Source organism: Heliconius melpomene, chromosome 8 (genome assembly GCF_056956725.1).
Source record: "Heliconius melpomene rosina isolate 202511_hmr_F chromosome 8, ASM5695672v1, whole genome shotgun sequence".
Lineage (NCBI taxonomy): Eukaryota > Metazoa > Arthropoda > Insecta > Lepidoptera > Nymphalidae > Heliconius > Heliconius melpomene.
In genome coordinates this window covers 3326320-3347552 of record NC_140396.1, presented here as the reverse complement: position 1 = coordinate 3347552, position 21233 = coordinate 3326320, and the positions used below count along the sequence as shown (strand labels likewise).

At 33.2% G+C, this 21233-nt stretch overlaps 1 protein-coding gene across 1 annotated transcript; it reads right to left on the bottom strand.

Annotated features, from left to right (window-relative positions):
• Positions 1-16421: 16421 nt before the first annotated feature.
• Positions 16422-20963, bottom strand: LOC146536698 (uncharacterized). The gene is made up of 3 exons (XM_085188995.1): positions 18666-20963; positions 17883-18086; positions 16422-17384 (listed from the first exon to the last, which is right to left on the bottom strand). The coding sequence occupies exons 1-3, from the start codon at positions 20817-20819 to the stop codon at positions 17304-17306; spliced, it is 2439 nt and encodes an 812-aa protein (XP_085045121.1). The 5' UTR covers positions 20820-20963; the 3' UTR covers positions 16422-17303.
• Positions 20964-21233: the final 270 nt, after the last annotated feature.

Sequence of the window (21233 nt, the reverse complement as noted above, 5' to 3'; positions counted from 1 at the left end):
TTGTTATATTCGTGCATTTTGCAGGATAACCGCAAACTATGTAGTTACTCTCTGCTCTCCGCTCTCTATCAGTCTCTGTGTTGCTTTCTCCTCTTCATTAATTTCGAAAGGTCACTTAAAACAATGACCATTTTTATTCCTTTCTCATGGTACAAATGTGTGGTTTGTGAACAAAAGGTTTCAGGAACTACCATCAATAGAGTTCTAGACTATGTGAATATATCGAGAATTTCAATGCTTAAATATTCTAGTTTTTTATATATTGTAATTTCCAAAATATTTTTTTTATATATATCCCTGTCATATAGTCTTAGGGTCGAATCTTACCCGGGGCAAAAATGGCCATAACATAGTCATATAATGAGTCTGGAAGCTTCACACTGCTCTATGTCTTCGGCCAATCAAACAACAGTTGATTAAAAAAAACACCTCACGCAACACAAAAGCACAATAGAAAAAAACTTATAATAAACAGTTAATTATCGAAAGAACAGTTCAAATAGCACCAACCCACCCTGTAAACATATAAAGTCGCGTTCACACTCGCAAAATCGTCCTCTAATACGCGAGGTTTTCAAATATTAGTGTTTGTCAAAGAAGCGGGGCCGCGTGTTTGTCTGTTTGTGCGACCCCGATCAGCTGTAAGTCACTGGGTTAGTTAGTCATTCCGTTATTGGCTCTTTTATATATATATTTATATACTAGTGGACCCGGACGCGGCTACGCCTGCTTGAATTATAAGAATATTTATTAAATATAATATAATATATTTATTTTTATAAGGATGAATATCAAAATATAAGTTCATTTTGGGTGACGTTTTCTTAAAACAACAAAGAAACTTTGCAAATCGGTGCTTAGCAACGACGATTGTTATTAACATGGCAGAATAAATTGCATGTCAAATTATAAAGTATTTTAATTTATTAGTATATATGTGTAATGTAATGTTATATAGCCTATAGCACTTCTAAAGAATGCAGCTTTCATACAAAACAAAAACATGGTAAATCGGACCAGTACATCCAGAGATCTTAGCGTTCAAACAAACAAACAAACAAACAAACAAACTCTTCCGCTTTATTATATTAGTACTAGTGGACCCGGACGCGGCTACGCCTGCTTAAACTATAAGAATATTTTCGCGTCGGACATACTCATATTATGCCGCCCGAAGGCTAGGTCATTTCGAATCAGTGACATCTCCTTAATTATTTATCAAACTTCATAAGGATGAATATCAAAATGTCGCGGTAACGGTTGCGTAGCGACGCGACGGTTGTTATTAACATGGCAAAATATATTGCATGTCAAATTAGAAAGTACTTTAAAATATATTAGTTTATATGTGTAATGTAATGTTATATAGCCTATAGCACTTCTGAAGAATGCAGCTTTCATACAAAACAAAAACAATGTAAATCGGACCAGTAGATCCAGAGATCTTAGCGTTCAAACAAACAAACAAACAAACAAACAAACAAACTCTTCCGCTTTATTATATTAGTATAGATAGATATTATATATATTTATATATATATATAGAGGCCGTCGTGGCGCAGCGGCACAAGGGTGTGATTGTAACGCGACGGTTGTGGGTTCAATCCCCACTCGAGGAAGTTAAATATTTATTTATGCGTATATTTCCATTTCTTCGCTCTGGTGTCGAGGCAAAGTGCGGCGTTGAGCTCTGCCACTCAACACACAATGCCTCCAGAATTCGGCAGAAAGTGGGGAACGGAGTGTTTTAACACTAGGTTCCCTCTGCCTACAATGTGCGGGATATAGCGTGAAGCTGATTTTTAATTTATATCTATAGAATAAACTTTGTTAATTGTTAATGTAAATTGGTATGATCAGTGGCGAATATGAGTTTATAAGATTGTAGTTCGAGATTAATTCTCATATGGATGCAAGTGCCTTGCTATACCAGTTCCTGGAGTGAGACCTCCCGGACGCCCAAGGAAGCGCTGGTTGAATGTGTCGTGATGCAGGACATGAGAGCCAATTGTCTAACCACCGAGGACGCAAAAGACCGAGCAAAGTGGAGTAGGTTGAGTAGGAGGGCAGACCCTGGCAATAGCCGGGATTAATGCCAGGAGGAAGAAGATTCATTCTCATATGCAATGTGAGCTTGTTTGATAAAATTCAAGAATTCATGGTGTATCCCGCACATGGCAGGGTAGGCAGAGGGAACTTGGAAACCTGGTAGAAGATACTGTGTTCCAGTTAGGCATTGCGTGTTCTCGTGCTAATATAGTAAAATAAATTGACTAGGCATAAAGTATATTGAAGAATGTTTGGAAACTACCACGAGGGTACCAGTTCATTTTAAGAAAGTAAAGTAAAAAAAATCTATGTTTTTATACACTTGTAAGTGGAGTAGGTAGGTATTGCTAAATAATATTAAAAAAATATATTTGTAAAGTAAGATTTATTTATACTTTTCGTAAACTAATTGTTTCAAACGCTAAAATGATCACATACATAAAGTCGGATTAAATTGTTAATTTTTTAACACTCTTCATATATTTTTCACCTGTCTTAACACTAGGTTCCCTCTATTTACCCTGATATATCCGGGATACAGTATGGAACAAAAAAATAACAAACTTAAAACAAATACGAAATTTAACTTTTCTCTTCTATCATATAATACATAGATGAAACTCTAATTTTAGTCATATTATAAACTCAAAAATCTTTATTAAGTAAATCCGTACTAACATTCCGCACGCAAAAAGGAGGTTCCCCGTCCCCAATTAATCCGTTTGACGGCAAGTTAAAAATCGTTTAAACGGTACCTGAGCGGTACCTGAGCGGTACCTGAGCGAACAACCAATTGAATTATTAATGCAGCCTCCAACGTCGGGTACATATTTACTTGTCGCGTAAATAGATGCGCACACAACGAACACGCGTTCCGGGCAGATTGTGCAAAAGTGGGAGATGAAACTGGTTTATTTGTTTTTTTTTTTAATTTTTCCTATTTTTATCGCGCTATTTTTATCACGCTTTATCCCGTTTGTAGCGGGATAGGCAGAGGGGGGTTAGTTAAGACACTTCAGTACTCAGTTTTCGTCGAATTCTGGAGGCATTGCGTGTTGTGGTTGAACTCAACGCTGCTTTTACTTTGGGTACTAGAGAGAAGAAATTAAATCATTAAACATTCATTTGCACGACTAGGAATCAAACCCACCCACCCTGCGCCACGATTGGTTTTAAATATAATTATTAGATTATATTATATTTCTTAATAGTTTTATATCTTTTGTATGTTATATTTACTTTTATCGAAACTTATGACGATGATGCTATATAAAAGATGTCTGTATTATAAAACGATCACTAACTAAACAATAAAAGGCTAACAAATATCTTTTCATTTCGAAATTTATTTTCGATTATACAATTTAAATCAAATAAAATTAGCTCCTTCTAACATTTTCGAAATCCACCACCGCGTTCTCATGCACAATATCAGAGTAAAAGCCGTAGTTTTCCCGATGCGCGCGCCTCCCTGTCCTCGTGTGCGTGTACCATATACCTACATACCTACACAAGTATGCAGGGTTGGCCTTTTGAGGGGGAGGGAGGCCTTAGGAACCTACTCTCGTATTTGCCGACTTGTGCAATTAGCAGTTCTTTATGAATATTCAACAAGATACAGGTTTTTATATTAATTGACGTGTGACTTATATGTGGGTGTGCGTTAAGTGGTTTCACTTTGGTACTGTGAAATTTAATCTTTTGAAACGTGTTTCAAATAGTTCACCTTTTCATATATATAACGAAGCTATAGTATATTATTTTATATATATATATATATATTTACATATAAATACAAAAGCTATCATAGAATTAGGTATAACATTTCCAGAAATATATTCAACACAGCAAGACCGTCCGGAAAACAGAGTTAGAGAGAGACGACATTGTGTTTAAAGAGAAGGCAACAGCGGGGATGAGTCTTGACAAACTTGGCGATACAAGGCTGTATAGAACCAATTAATTGCGTTGCGAATTTAAGCCTTATGTTATCATTTTAGAATATATTTTCGCAAATAATCGCTTATATGTGGATATAGTGCGTGTTATATTAAGGCAGAAGAGTACGGACAACAAATATTGATTCGGAGCCTGGTAGTAGGGGGAGGCTCATAATTTGGACTAATTCCTCCGTTGTTGACACAGGCTTGTCTGCCGGTGCAGCCGATCAACTTATCTTTTCTTATACGACTTTTAATGGTTATTGAAGTTTTCTACTTACTTTGTAAGTTTGAAACGGAATATGTGATTTTTTTGTAAATTAATTATGTGGTAGGATAGGGATATGTATTTACATAGATGGATACACGTTTCTATTTTTTTTTTTTGAAGTAAAATATTTTCGTGTATAATTTTTTTTCTCGTAATTAGATGGTATCCTAAAACACCATCCTAAAGCACCATCTACGACAAAAGAAACATAACATAAAACAAAATACCAACGTTCTATACTAAAAAGAAAAAAAAAATACCAATCTGTTTTTCTTTTTATCTATCTTTTTATTTTAGTAAGAAATTATTTGGACAAAAAGTATATGGGCCATCATTCCGGATGTACCTATTACCATAAACAAAATTTTAATTTTTACTACTTTATTTACATTTATGCGCATAATTCCGCGAAACGTTACATAAATATTGAATATCCACGCCCCATGGGAAGGGAAAAACAGTGGCACTTAGTGTGTGCTTACGAACAGCATACATAATTCATTTAGTTATATTCCAAGACTTTCAAAATTACAATTCATGGGTAATAGAATACAAGAAAAACGGTTAAGTGCGAGTCGGATTCGCCCATTGAGGTTTCCGTACCAATTTCACGATTGTAGGTCAACGGGACATGAAGTTGACAAAATTAAGTTTGTAGCTATATGGCATTCATTTTATATGAATTAAACTACAAATTTAAGTTTGTAATGATTATTTTCCCCCCAATTTGTTTTCATTTCTAACAAAATGTTCATAATTGTATGAATAGATAGATTTATATTACTCGGCGAATTTAATATAAAAGGAAAAGCAGGAAAATCGATACATAAATGCTTGTATCTTTTAATAACGTTGACTTATAAGCTTGTGTTATTTTCTCTTTAATATTTCATATTAATTTCAACTTGATAGCTTAAAGCGATCTGAAGACAAATAGTGTTAGAACACTAAAAATATTTGTAATTTTCTCAGCTTGTAGAGCAAAGAGAACTTAGTAGGTACATTCTTCACTTTCCGTAATTAACGTTGCAACGATCGAAGCCAAAACAGTGTTAAGACAAACCCGCTGAAACACGACGAATGTTTCTCGTTTTTTTATCTTCTCGCATTTCCCATCGTCATCTCACATTAATGAAATTACTTTTCAAATAGTAAAACCTGCATTATGTTTAGAAAGACCGACGGAACTAAAATATTTTAAACGTTAACTCACTTACGACTGGAATCGGCATGTAAGTACTCGTATAATGACTATACCTACAGAAAATTAAAGAGAGGTTGTGAGTTCGATTCCCACTACACTATGTAATATTTATTTAAATTCGTATTTTAATCTCTTCGCTTTGGTATCGACAAGCAATATCTCCAATTGCAATTCGGCGGAAAGTGGAGAACAGGGTATCTTAACATTAGGTTCCATCTGGCTATTCTGTTGTCTGTATAGCGTGATTTTTTTTACTATTAATTCAAAATGCAAGAAAAAAGAACGTTTTTCAACAAAACTAAGATATATACAGCTAATGTACGTACATATATGGCATAAGTAAATAGCGGGCATCCGCTACGTTGCTTATCTCCCTGAACAAACTTCGGCGCTATCTTAAAATATACCACATACAACGAACGTCTTGGGCAAGAAATTCTGAGAAAACGATAACTCTGCTTACAAGTTTTTAATATTAACGGAAATTCTGTTGAGGAAACTTTAAAATGAACCTAAATATGCATATTATTTTTATATTTTTTAAGGTATTGTAAGAAACTATTGGAAATATTAAATAAAGTGGGAAAGGTAATGAATTAAAACAAGGCTTCAAATAATTATTAAACAACTAAAGGGAATTATCTAGCTGTCTAATTACAATATCCAGCTCTAAAGAATTCATCGGGCAGAGTGACGTTAGCGATCCTTTTCTTTCGGTGGCCGTTGACAGCCCATAAAGGTGCCAGCCAGTAATTAGAGTTGTCTTTATATGTATATCCTCTATGGTCATTATTTCTAACAGTATTATAATAATTTATTTAAAGATTGAAACCAGTAATAATATTATTATATAATGTTGATTTGATTTCCACTCGAGGAGAAATATTAATTTATTTATTCCTTCGCTCTGGTGTCGAGGTAAAAGCGCAGCGTTGAAATCCGCAATTCTATTCGCAGTGCCTCCAGAATTCTGCGAAAAGTGAGGAGAGAAAGATTCTTAACACTGGACTCCCTGCTACATGCGGGATACAGAGTGAAGCTAAAAAAATCAAAGGTTAGAAAGACGTTAATTAAACTATGATTATCTTGATATGGCTTTAAATTGTATTGAGATTTGCTTGACCATTCAGTCATTTGGTTAATTTTTAAAGTTACAAAGTAAACTTTATCGAATTAAGATAATTCATTAATACCAATTAGAGCAGAATTACACGTAGATTATGCTTACCTAACCTATAATGAATACAAGTGGGAAATGGAAATGTTATTAAGGAACGGAATGTCTTAACAATTGGTTCCCAGGTTCCTTTTGCCTATATATATACCTATATTATTGCAATCAATGACATGTGACTCTAGTAACATTAACAGATTCAATATTAGTATATATACTAGTTATATCATAAAATTAAAAATCAAAACAAAAAAAAACGATAAATAAAAAAAAAAAGGAAAACAAATAATAAAATCACAATCAAATCCAACAACAACAGCTAAATCTAAAACAATTGTAATAATACACAAAAAAAATCAGGCAATCCGCAAACATGCCGGTTAATAAACGTCAAATGTACGAAACGGTGCATAAAAGCCTGGGGCCTTTTCGACCCTAAGCACGGGATCATCCGCATCTTACCGATATTAGCACCGCGGGCAATTCGACCTCATAAATAAAAAAATACTTATTACTAGGGTGAATATAAATATGTAATAGACTTTTGTAGAGCGCGGATTTGAGCTTTTCAAAGTTTTTAATTGTTTGGGCGTAGGTTTGTTTGTTTGTGAACGGAAGCTGGAAATTTATGTTATATATTGTATTCAATAGTTCTTACCTCTTCTTAAGTCTCTCATATCGGTGTACCCATTGGAATTATGTTCATACTGGATAAAAGAGTGCTACTAACATATGGACTAAAAGTTTAAAACAAAGGCTGACTTTAACGCGACGGTTGTGGGTTCAGTTCCATTTAGGGAATGAGTTATATTAATTTCCTCCCTTAGGTATAAGACAAAATACGACATTGAGTTCTACAATACGCCTTCCGAAGATTAACCGTGAAGTGGGAAACGGAGTGTCTTACCACTACGTTTTCTCTGCCTATCCTGATATTTTCGGGATACAGTGTAAGAATATAAAAAAATAAATAAAATTTAATTTAGATTTAAATTCACATTTTCTTATACTATTCTCACATGGTATCATACATAGGTAGTTATATTTATTTTTAATATCTAATGATTTTGAGAGAGTTGAGGCAAAAAAAGAACTTCGTCAATTCTTAAAATATCTCTATTGCCTAGAACATTCGAATGCGCTCGGTTTTGTTTACTTTAATCACTAGTAGAGGCAAACAGTTCGGATATCGACGTATCCGCCATCGGGCGCTGTTTACTATATCGTTATTATATATAGCGTGTTATACATACATACATACATACATACATTCATGAAAAAACATTAATATTCTTTTTTAGCGTCACCCACGGCAGGGGTAGAGGGAACCTTATGTTAAGACACTTCGTTCCCCAGTTTTTCACAAAATTTTCGATAGTTTCCAAATGTTCTTCATTTTCGCTGAACTCTGGAGGAATTTCGTGGTGAACGGCGAAACTCAACGCTACACAACTTTGAACTTCTTAATTGAACATTAAAAATCATTACCTATCCGATTAGTCCAGGACGCTGTAGTTATTTCTATATATCTATCCAGGTATCAATGTAACGATGTTTCATCATTAAATTTCCGCCCTCACCCTGGCCCAGCGTTCCCACCGTGGCGATAAAGCCCATAAATAAAGTCGGCAAACAAAGTGAGCAAACACCATAAAACACGGAATGATTGCAATTAAAAACGCATCGCGATCACGTGGCCGACGCCATCTTGCCTGACTAATGCTTGTTGATTGTATACCTATATATATATATACCTTTAGGTTGGAATTTAGGACACTTCATTGGGTACTTTATGTCACCTATATAGGTACCTAAGAATCGAAATGCTATTTAGAAGAGAAGAAAGAAAAACCGTAATATATGTCATCCTCTTTATGTTCTTCTTTTCAGAAAAAAAAACCATAACATCATTTTTGGGGATATTTATTGTTTGTGTTGTTAGAATATAAAATCTGGTTCACACAATTTCTACAAACAGCTTTTTAACCGGAGACAAAATCATAACTAAATTAGCAGAAAATAGAAAACGTAGTAAAGTTTTCATTAATTTCTCTACACATTTTCCCTAAAATACGGGAGAAGCGTGAAGATAAAGCAATTTATTCCACTCAAACAACCGCACTACATTATCAAAGATATAGATAAGTAATACTTGTAATAATCATCTAATTACTATATTAATACGCTATTTTTATAGAAAGAACATCAAGTTTCTATATAATATTGCATTTTTTTTAGCTTCACGCTGTATCCCGCTGTTACAGCAAAAAGAGGGAAGAAGAGGGAGCCTAGTATTAAGAAACTCTGCTCCCCAATTTCGGGGGCTTGTTTGGTAACTCTATGCTGCGCTTTACCTCGATAGCGAATAAATGAAAATATCAGATATTTCGCATCCTTAAATGGGAATCGAACCCACAAACCACGACTGGCCTCTATGTAAATAAACACTGTTTAACAAAACTACCATTATTCCATATTTCACAGATCATAAAAGCTTCAATATCCCAATATAAGTGAGTCAGTATCATTATAGAAGTGTGCTTAATCTACTTAGCGAGCACAGTTACCAAGTATTAGCTGGCGATGTTTGCTCTCCGTCGGGTTGTTTTACATAAATTCTACATTCGCCCGCTTAAACTTCAACTACGTATTGCGTGGGCTTAGGGAAGTTTGGATATACCTAGTTAAAACTAACACTTACCTGTTCTGATAATAAATTATATTTCTGGTAAAGCGGAAATGGGGTAAATATGGGGTTATATATTCTCTTTAATATTGAGGTCAGTCTGATGCAGGGGTAGAAGCGTGTGACTGTAAACGCGACGGGTTGTGGGTTTGATTCTCAACTGCAGGAATTGCAATATTTAATATTTTCAGTTCTTCTCTCGGGTCATGGAGCGAGGATGAGTTCCGCCACTCAACACGCAATGCCAGTGCAGTACAGTGCCAATTGCAGTGGACAACGGAGTGTCTTAACACTAGCCTTCTTTTGCCTATCCTGTTCAATGCGGGATTCAGCGTGAAGCCACAAAAGAAATTATATTTAAGGATTAAATTTGTTTGGTCCTAACGTATTTAAAAGTGCTCTTATGAGAAAAAGTGAGAAAATTGGATATGTAATTGAGATCTATCTAAAATTTTACATTTTGAATATTTACGTATTTATGTATGCGTAAAGATATGCGTATAAAGAATTATTTTTTAACACCCTCATTTAAGAAAATATAAATATAAATATAAATATTTGTACCAGTAGGATTTAAAATCAAAATATTTTTCGGCCAGACACGACACAAAAGTTTTACGATGAAAAAATGTGGATAGAAAAATGTCTCTTAAATTCTCTAGAACCTTATTCATTGATATCAACAAATACACAAAGAAAGATGCCTCAACAAATCAATATACCTACATTATCTTGGTAATCGCACCGAATCAGTTAAAATTAGGAACGGAAGTATCTTAATGGGAACGGAGTGTCTCAACACTAGATTCTCAGGTTCCCTCTATAGACAGAAAACATTGTTACAGCGAGGCATCCTTCATTTAAAATTTTAAAATACATGTTTTTTCATCGATTTGACAGCACAGTACAAGCAAAATGCATATTTTATTGAATTATTATTTCATGAGCAATCCCGCGATCTATACTAGTATATTTATAAAGCTACGCTTATCGAGGTGGGGCGCACGGCAGATGCGTCGTCGCATATTTACTTAGGCGTCCCATTTTATCGCATGCACGTCTGGGGGAACCTTGATAACTTGATACTTACTTATTGTGTAGGTTAAATATTTTAAAAAAAATACATTCAATTTTCAACCATAGATGTCCTATGAGAGAGAGATGAGACGATGGGAATGGTAAGATATTGTATATTGATTTGTTGAGCCAAGTGTAATGAAACGAGTTCGATCACTACTCGAAGAAATGAATACTAGTCTCCTCATATCTTCGCTCTGGTACAAAGGCAAAAGCCAGGCGTTAAGTTCCACCACTCAACACGCAATGCCTACTCTGAAGTGAGCAGCGTGACGCTTAAAAAATCCATTAAATCCTGTCTACATATACCTACTCAATTATTCTATAATGTCATCAAGAAATATTATTATATTATATACATTTAATTATACAATGGAAACATACTCACTGTAACCGAACATACTCACTGTGACTTCTATTAAATTCCGAGCGAGTCGGACCCGCATGTAACAAGATATCCTCCCCGCCCGTGTAGCCAATCGCGGGATTATCTTCCTTGAGCGCGGGAAATTCAGCAAGATGGCGGCGGAACAGATTATATAAAATGCAATTATTATTATATGAATAACATATGTACCTATATTGTTTTAAAATGTAGATTATAAATAGGGATGAAGTGAGTATTAAAAGTTCTTGTAAAACATATGTTAATGTTATTTGTATGTAATTTTAATTATTTTGAGTCGATTTTAAATGCCATCTGTGTAAATAAAGTTGTTTTAAGGCTCTAATGTTAATAAAAATTGATACATTTTCTCCAAACCAATATTACATTTAGGTTATTAAGTGAAGTGGGGAGCTGCAATTGTGTTATATTCGACTGATAGTCGCCTATTTTCAAGTAAACGAAAAAATATACTATTATATTCTGATCACAGGATTGAGAGGTAATCATACTAGAATAACATACTACACTTAAGTATATGGTTTCAAATAACTGGCACAGTTTCCATTAAATTATAGATTAATTTTCACCAACAGGTATAATATAAACTTTCTAAAATAAAAAAAATAGACGCTACTCTAGCTACTAAACCTAAAAGAATAGCATGTTAGGTATCTAATCAAGAAATATCTAACCGCAACAAATACTAACGCCATCTATCAATGAGTAGACGAAACAAGCGTCATAATGATAACAAAACATTTAAATAAATAATCACAGTACACTCCAAGTAATGAAATAAATGATATCAAACTGTCACTTATTATAGCAATAAAATGCTCATTACAGAATAAAGAGACGAGAAAACTTCATTATACATTCACGCGGACTGGTCCACAGTTCTATTTGCGGAAGCAATTTCGCGAAATGCCACAATTTATTTAAAAATTACGCCCTTGTTTGTGTGGGCAAATATTGACGTGTTTGGTTTATGATAATGGCAACACTGAGCGGCAGGTAGGCGGTAGGCCCCGCGCACCGGCTAGCGACAGTATTATTTACCTGTACACATATTATTTAATATTTACTATCGCAATGTAAAGTTTACAATATAATATTTGTGAAGTATGCTCCTCTTTGAAAGTTTGTGTTTACACCTCATATAGTGGTTTTTAATAAAAGGTAAATTTGGAGATCAAACACCGAGTTGAGCACTTGATTTGTTTTACATTAAAATTGTTATTGAAATAATAATAAATAATATGTTTACGTTGTCTTTTATTTATTTATAAATTCTATCATAATTGTGTACAATGGGTAAATATTGCATCAGTTTTGTTTACTTGAAATAATTTGTACACAAGCTTGTCTCGACGAATCCAATTGTTAAAAATGGCTAACGAATGGTTTTGAAAGAGATACCGTCTTAATACTCTTAATCAATTACGAGTGTTGACCAAACTCCTCGATCGAACGCAAAGTCGAACCACAAACAATATCATCATTGTATTTGTACTGAAACAACAAATTTGTAGCCAGCTTTAAATGCAAGCCCGACACGCTAGCACACACTCACCGTGTGTACAGAGACAATACGTAGGAAACACTACTACGATCTTAAGCAAGTCGACAAAATGAATCTCCGCTCGCGACTGATACGGCCCAATTCAAACAGTCAGCGCCATTTTGTTTTGACAAGCCGTGTCGTCCGTCGGTCAGCACACAAATTTAGACCTAGAACCAATATATTAGAAACTCTATTGGAATCGAGTCGCCCCGATGTAGAAACATCGGAAATTAAGGGAGGACCAGACACGATTCTGTTTGCCGTCTAACGTGGTCCCAGGACGAAGTTACAAATATTTGACGTGTCAATTTTGCGAATGTTGACCGAGAATTGCGGTTAATATTCCCGACCCGGCCAACCTGGAGCGCGGTCACCCTTTAATTAAATGACTAAAACAGTACGATTGTCGATTTATTAAGTTGAACTTACATTTGTTTTCGAGGTAGGCTACCGGGACTTTCGGAATTAACTTCAACAAAATAGCAATTTATGTATTCTGTTTCGAAAATATGTTGCTTGGTAAAATAAGTAGAATATCCTAATAAATTATTCTTAAAAATATTAACTAGAAAGAGTCACTTTTAATTATTTGGACAATTTCGCATGCACTTCCCAAACAAAACAATCAATATACAAGATAAAAACCCAGCAATTAGCTACAGCAAAAACAATAACAAACAATAAAGGCCAGTGGATAGTGAAAAGCTGTAGCAGCTTGTTGCCTACTGCTCGTTACCACTATTTGTTTTCGAGTGGCAACACCGAAGAGTCCATAAACAAAAAAACACTTGAACGACTATTTTCATTGACAACAATGGCCCGTTAAGAGCGAAGCTTGGAGTAGGCACTTACTTTTCGCGACATAGGTATCGGAGTAAGGGTTTCCGTAGTATTTTCATTGTGTGCTTTTAATTTTGAGTGCGCGAACTAGCTGGCTCTCCCGGGACGTATGTTTGTTAGGGTAATATTTGCTTCCGCTATAATTCAGCGGCCCGCCATATTTGCTGAAGAGCAATCATTTTAATATCGTCAGGCATCACATTAGGAGCGAGTGGGATATTCGCTTTGGTGAATGGATTAATCTTTAAGTAACATGGCAAAAAAATATGATTCGTTTTAAATTGTAATTCATGTAGGATTCTTTTTTAGTGTAACATATAAAGAATATTTTAATATTAATTTCTTTTTGGTTTCTCAACACAATGCCTTGTGAATCGGTGAGAACTTAGCAAAGGAAATGACTTAATGGCTATCTTAATTGGGTATCTTTACACTAGGTTAGCGAGTTCCTTCTACCAATCCTGCTATACGGGATAAGCTAAAAATAACTATTTTTTAGTACTTAATGAAGTCGACCAGTATAAGTTCAGCTTCACGCTGTTCCTGCATATAGAGTAGGCAGAGGGAACCTAGTGTTAAGACACTCCATTTATCACTTTCCTTCGAGTTTTTATTGTGTGTTAAGTGGTGGAACTCCACGTATAACTTTTGCCTTGGTACTTCTGATGCTGATAAAATGAGATGCTTTGGCCATTTGAGCTACGAAATCCTTTATAAGTATTAGATACTTATTCACTTTCTGCCGAATTCTGGAGGCTTTGCATGTCGAGTGGCAGAACTCAACGCCGCGCTTTGCCTCGACACCAGAGCGAAGAAATGGAAATATAAACGTTAATAAATATTTCACTTCCTCGAGTGAAGATCGAACCCACAACCGTCGCGTTACAGTCACACCCTTGTGCCGGTGCGCTACTACGGCCTCATAAAAGATTACTAAAAATGGTGCAATTAATTATCTTTAAGTGATATGCCATCTAGATGACTAAAGCGGCGATTCCGTAGTAGTTGATTTGTCTAAGCATGTATCCAAAACATAAAAATACTAGCGGACCCGGACGCGGCTACGCCTGCTTGAAATATGAGAATATAATTTCTATACAAATATAATTTCAATCTAGATGAAATGCTAAAAGTGACTATTATATTATATTTATTTTCATAAGGATGAATATCAAAATGTCGCGGTAACGGTTGCGTAGCGACGCGACGGTTGTTATTAACATGGCAGAATAAATTGCATGTCAAATTAGAAAGTACTTTAAAATATATTAGTATATATGTGTAATGTAATGTTATATAGCCTATAGCACTTCTTCAGAAGGCAGCTTTCATACAAAACAAAAACAAAGTAAATCGATCCAGTAGATCCAGAAATCTTAGCGTTCAAACAAACATACAAACAAACAAACAAACTCTTTCGCTTTATTATATTAGTATAGATTATACCGAGTACAATTTGTGAAATATATCGCACACAATCTAACATTTTCCACTATAATTTTAGATGTAAGCTTGTGACTGTAAACACGAGAGGTTGCAGGTTCGATTCTCTATCATTTGTTCTCTCTGGTGTCGAGATAAAACGCGGCATTAGTTCTGTCACTCAACAGAAATGCCTCCATTCATCGAGGAGCGAAGGATATTAACACCAGGCTCCCTCTGCCTACCCTGCTGTGCTGCCCTGTGAAGCTGTGTTTTTACCAGATAGAGATTTTTATTCAGTATTTTTTCATGTCGCACAAAATCATATTGTGTGCGTGACTATTTACTCAATATAAAATTCTACAAAAAAATACTATGCCACTATGCTAGAAGCTATGAACGTATGTGTGGCATTTATTATATTTAAGCAAACGAAAAATTATTTTTCTTCTTCTTTCTTGTTATAAGTTCTTCTTGTTAGAAACTTATTTTTCTTGTTATAAATATGCACTAGATAAATTTATTATTTTTTTAGCTCCACGCTGTATCTCGCATATAGAAGGGAACCAGACGGAACCTAAGACGGAATCACTACGTACCCCACTATCTGTCCAATTTTCGATGCGAAGTGTGAAATCGTTAAGTGCTGAGAATATTTGTATAATTTTCAATATATTATTCCTTTATTTACATTGCCTTTATTTACCTTGTTTACAATCTAAATAAAATTTAAAATAAATCAAGAAGTGCTTATTATTTTATTTTATTTTTTCTATTCCTAAGCGTGTGGATAGCACTTTTTTATTTCAGAAATAGTTCTATATATCATACAAACAAGCCACAGGCAAGATCATAAAAAATAGTAAAATCCGACATTGTTTTAATGTTCTTGAATAAATAATAAAGTAGGTATTCTTCTTTTACTTAACATAGAGACTCCTATGTGACTTACAACTTACGATAAATATACATGGAGCGCCATCTGTAGTACAATTATCTAAGGCACAAACGAGAAATTTACACGTTGGCAAGTCTTCTCAAAATAATTTCGAAAACTATCCTATAAAAGAATATTTTAATAAGAAAATTTAAATCAAATAAATTAACTTCACATTACATCCCGCATAAATCAAAGTAGGTAGAGGGAACCTAGTGTTAAGACCCTCCGATCCCCACTTTCCGCCGAATTCTGGAGGGATTGCGTGTTGAGTGGCGGAATTCAACGCCGTTTTGCCAGAGCGAAGAAACGAAAATATAAAGAAAAGTAATTAATATATTTTAGTGTAAACCTTATTTATACTGAATTTGTATACAAATACTATGGTCTAATTTTCTTTACTCTACTATTTAATAAGAAACTATTATATAAAGAACTAACGCCATCTCTTGTTGATTGTAACAATTAGAAATATATTTATAATATAACCAATAGATGGAGCTAAAAACACAAGTAACATTATGTTATAAATTTAATTTATTGGCCTAACTATTTTAATTTGTATTTTTATCTAAATTATTCTACAACAATATATAATTAAAAACAAAAATTTGGAAATTACATAATAAAACGACTCAACAGCAAAACTCATAAAAATCATTATAAGAAAATCAGCTCAAATCTATTTAAAGTTTAACAATTTGCTTCCTTAACTTAGAACTTTGGAAAATAATATGTAATCATTCCTATAAAACAGCTACATTTTCATTTTAATGACAATTTGGATTTTTTATTAATTTTCTTTCGAAGGTATTGTAGTTATAGGATTCAACGAAAAATGGAATGATGAATAAATAAATAAACACTTCTTGTATTCAATAATTTTATTACAAAATAAAATTATATTATATGCACTACATCTAATAATAAATGCAAAACACATTGTCTGCTTTTAAATTAAAACTAATCATTATCCTTATTTAAAAAAATGTCAAAATTAAAAAATTGTCATGCAATATGAGATTTCAAAATAAAAAATGAGACGTTACTCCGGCATCTCACTATTTTACCAAAATAAACTAAAAATATGTTAATTAAATCAAAATACACCCGTTTTTACATAGTCATGATTAATCTTAAAATTTAAAATGTTCCCATAATGTCAATGAATAATAAATGAAGCTTATATCTAATGGCACTCATAATTTTAATTTAAAATAAATTAAAATTAAACTCGTAAATATATAAAACTTGATCCCATATTTAGGGTTGCCAATATAATAGTACTTTTCTATATCTCTTTATTTTCAAGTATTTTAGGGTACTATATATTTCTTTAACAGTACATAGTACACACATCCAAAAATATATAGTACAGTTACAAATACTATAGCATAGTTAGCCACCCTATATTAATATTATAAATAAGTTATTATTTAACTTTTATCGCTTACTTATAGCATATGTGCTTATAGCTTAATATATAGTTTATTTATGTATATAGAGAATGTCAGTATGACATCACTTTACATTCCGTTTTAGTTATACATATTAAGATTTAAGAAAAAAAAAATTAAGTCCCCAACCATGTTAGTAAGACTGAGTAACATTAAAAAAAATACAAAAAAGTTATGAAACAACTATTTTAAAAACATTTTTTGTGTGGAAATTGCACTTTTCTTTTAAAATGAAACATTAAATAAGCAATCTATTTTTAAATGAATACTTAAACTATATAAATGAAGTACACATTATTCAACTACCAGGTCAAATTCATCTATATCTTCACACATAGAATTGAAACTCGCTGCCCAAGCCTCCACTTCTTTTTCCTGAAACCAGTAAAAATCATTTATTATTTGAGTATTACATCCTATAAAAGGCTATCGTGGCCGTCACCACAGGTGTGTCCCTGTGAATGTGACATTTGTAGATGTGATTTACATTCAATGAATTATTAAAAATTTTCATTTCATTGGAAACAAGGCAAAACACAATGTTTAGTAGTGCATGGAGAATGTGTGTAGTAGGTATGTGTAGTGTCTTCTCTTAACACTACACATTGTTAAGACACTTTGACAATCCCTCTGCCTATCCTGCTATATCCTTAAAAAGCTAATAACATAATGTCTGTCAGGAAACTCAATGATTGTAACTTCAGTCTACACTCAAAGGTATGAATTATTTTTACATCCTCATGTAACATAAAAGTTTCATCACTTAACACACAATGTCTCAAATTTGGTGAAGAACATAATATGTTCACAATAGGTTCCCTCAAATTTACTATATATAGGATAAAGGTGAATGTAAAAAAAAGAATTCCTTACCTCTTTCTTGGACAACATTTGCTTCTTTGTTTTCTTTTTCTTAATAACTCTTTTAGGCTTTTCTGTGGGTAATTTAAATGACAAATCATCTAAGTCCTCACCACTTGACGCTTGATCAACATCACTCAATGAGCTTGAGTCACTATCCATAGTGTTCTTACGGAATGCTACCCTTTTAGGTTTACCATAACTTTTACGTATGGGCTGAAATTTAAAATTAATGTGATATAATTTGTATTGTTTGCTCTGTAAATTTAATATTAGTATTTTGTAATGAACAATCAAATTAAAAACATTCTTTGTTAAATGTCAAGAAGAGTTGATCATGACATCAGAGTTTTATATTCACTCAGAACATAACTCAAGTTCTAGGTCACAAAAATGGTGATAATTAAAAGGTAATATATCAATAACAGTCTGAGGTAAATTATTGAATTTTTTTTTAATGGAATAGCGCAAGGCAAGCGTTTGGCTCCTACTTGATGGGAAGTGATCACCGCCGCCCACATCCCTGTGCAAGACCAGAGTTACACAATATGTAATGAATCAATAAATTGTAATGCGAGAAAAATATGTATAATTGCTAAATGGTTCCCTAATACAGCATCTTCTTTGGCATTGGAAAATAAATGTTGAGGAGAATATAGTAATGTCGCTACTTGTGTGTCGCCTCCAGAATTTTGAGGAATGATAGGACCAGAATTGTCTTAATAACTGTTACAGCTGCCTACCCTGCTATCTGCAGGTTACAGTGTGAAGGTATACAGAAAAAAATAGAATTACCTTTTGATGATGTACTACATCTATATCTTCAAACAAATGAACAGATTGTGAGTCTTCATTGTCCACATCTGGTACAGTTGATTCAGTTAAAGTAGCTTTATTATTAATATTGACAGATGGTTCCAGAAAAACTGGGGGCTCTGTAGCCGACTTCACATCACCAAATAATTTATTTATTCCTTCAGTATTGTTAATAGATTTAGATTTCGCAATGAGTGGTATAACTGCCCGCATTGGACCCTTTTGCTTATTCAATTCTTGCAATATACCCCTAGTTCTGGCTCTTAATGTTCTAGCTTTATTTTTCTTTTTAGGTGAAATATTTTCTTGGTCTTCAGTATCGTCGAAACCAAAATAAGTATTATTTTCATCAGATTTTTCATTTTGATCATTATTATGTACATTCTCGTTGTCTGTTCCTGAACTAGTATTATTACTATTATTTTTATTTATTTTATTTTTTATATTTTCTGATACAAATGACGTGTTTGTATCCTCAAAGAGAGAATTGGCTTTGACTGGTGTTGCTTTCATTTTCTTTTTTTTATTGGCACTTTTTTCTACCACTTCTTTTATGAATGAAATTATACTAGTTTGTTTTAAATTAGGGCTATCAACTATTTCGGGAAGAGAAACATTACCTTCTGGCACAATATTAGTGTATACATGTTTTTTTTTGCTATCACTAAAATTAATAAAAGAACTTTCAAATGCTGGAGTCATATTTGGTTTTACATAAGTATTTACTTGCCATTTTATAGGTAAACTACCAAATTCCACCCTCCATGGACTAGCTAAGGGATGTCTTGAGGAGTTCATACTACTATTTGCAGCTGGAAGTTCATCAAAGAAACTAATATCCTGAGGATTAGGTTCCAATAATTTTTCTATGTTTTGATTACATGGAGTTTTAGGTTGACTTGGTGAGTTAACTGGTGAATAATCTATGTTATCATCTTCTACTTGCATATCTAAAGCTATATCCTCTACTCTTACAGAATTGTAATTCCTTTCATTGATACTTTCGTTAATATTTACGGTTTGTTTCTGATCAGAATTTGCCTCATTGTTTAACATTATTTTTTTCTTAATATGTGCTCGTTCATTCATAATTTTTGGTGGTGATGATTTTGTAGCAACCGTATGCTTTAGTGTGGCTAAAGCCTTAGCCAAATTTTTATCATAGTTATTCTTAACAGTAAATGTTTTAGGTTTTGCTGGTTTCCTTACAACTTTCTTCTTTTTTTTCTTAGGTGGAGGTGGTTCTTCATTTGGATCATAAGTAAATTCATAAACATCAACTTTACTAGAATTTCTTTTGAGTGTTTTTTCTTTAACATTATCAGATATATCTTTCCTCAGTATGCTTATAGTAGTTTTTGTAGAAGGTGATTTTCTAGCTGATGCTTTAAGATTTAGTTTTGTATGTTTAGGATTATTATTTGTGTCGGCAGGTGCTTTACTTAAATAACTTCTTATTGTATTCTGCGTAGAAACTGTTTTAGAAGATTGTAATGGTTTTTGAAAAACAGACTTAGGTTTAGTTTTATTGTGAGGCATTTTGGATCTTTTAACATTTTCTTTAATTATTATTTTCGCTTTGTCTGCTAATGGAGTACTGGCATTGATAGGTTGTACGGGTATGAACTTATTTGGACTAATGGAATGATCATCAAACTTATTTGGTAACCTACAAATTCGTTTTGGACGATTTTTTAGTAAACTGTTGTCTAAAACACAAACAGGTAATTTCAATGGAGTTATTATACTAACAGGTTCTTTTATCGCTTCTGGTGTCTTAACTTTTACAGTTTTAAGACTATTTTTGGTAGTGGAAGAATTTTCCTTATTATTGAATAAACTCGTTGATATAACATTCTCATTGTAACGGTTGGGAAGTTTTATGATACGACGTGGTCTTAAATTATTATTTTCGCATTGATTCTGCGATTTCGCTACAGACTTGGAGGACTTTGTAACATTTTCAACGAGTATCGAGGCATTGTCGTCCGAAGCGGAATTAGTTTTGTCAGCTAAAGCTTTTCTTGTAGGCTTAGTATTTTTAACAGAACCTTTTATGGTCTTAGATTTCACAACACATTCATTTTCTTTTAATGCTTTAGAAGCTTTCGTTTTTCGCGTTTTAGGTGGCATGACGTAAATTTTAACAATGTTAAAAATAAATCATCCTTAAATACGAAATCATCACTATGTAGACTGTTCTTACTTAAAGATAATATTGCTAACTAATTTAAAAAAATTATATAACTATTATTTATTTTGGGTCAGATTTTGTGATTTTCGCTCCTTTTTAATGTTTGACAAATTGACAATAATCAACTTGGAGTCACAGAACACATTTGCTGGAGTACATACAAAATACAGATAAACCAAAACTAAAGAAATAAAAGTATAATGACAGATCTTATCTTAAGTGAAACTACGGCACGGTATATTAGATTTTCATATTTTAGTACTACATTGGGCACAACATTTAATGTAGTGCTTAATAAATATATAGTAATGTTATAGATCATAATATATAGTAATGGTGCGTGTACACTTATA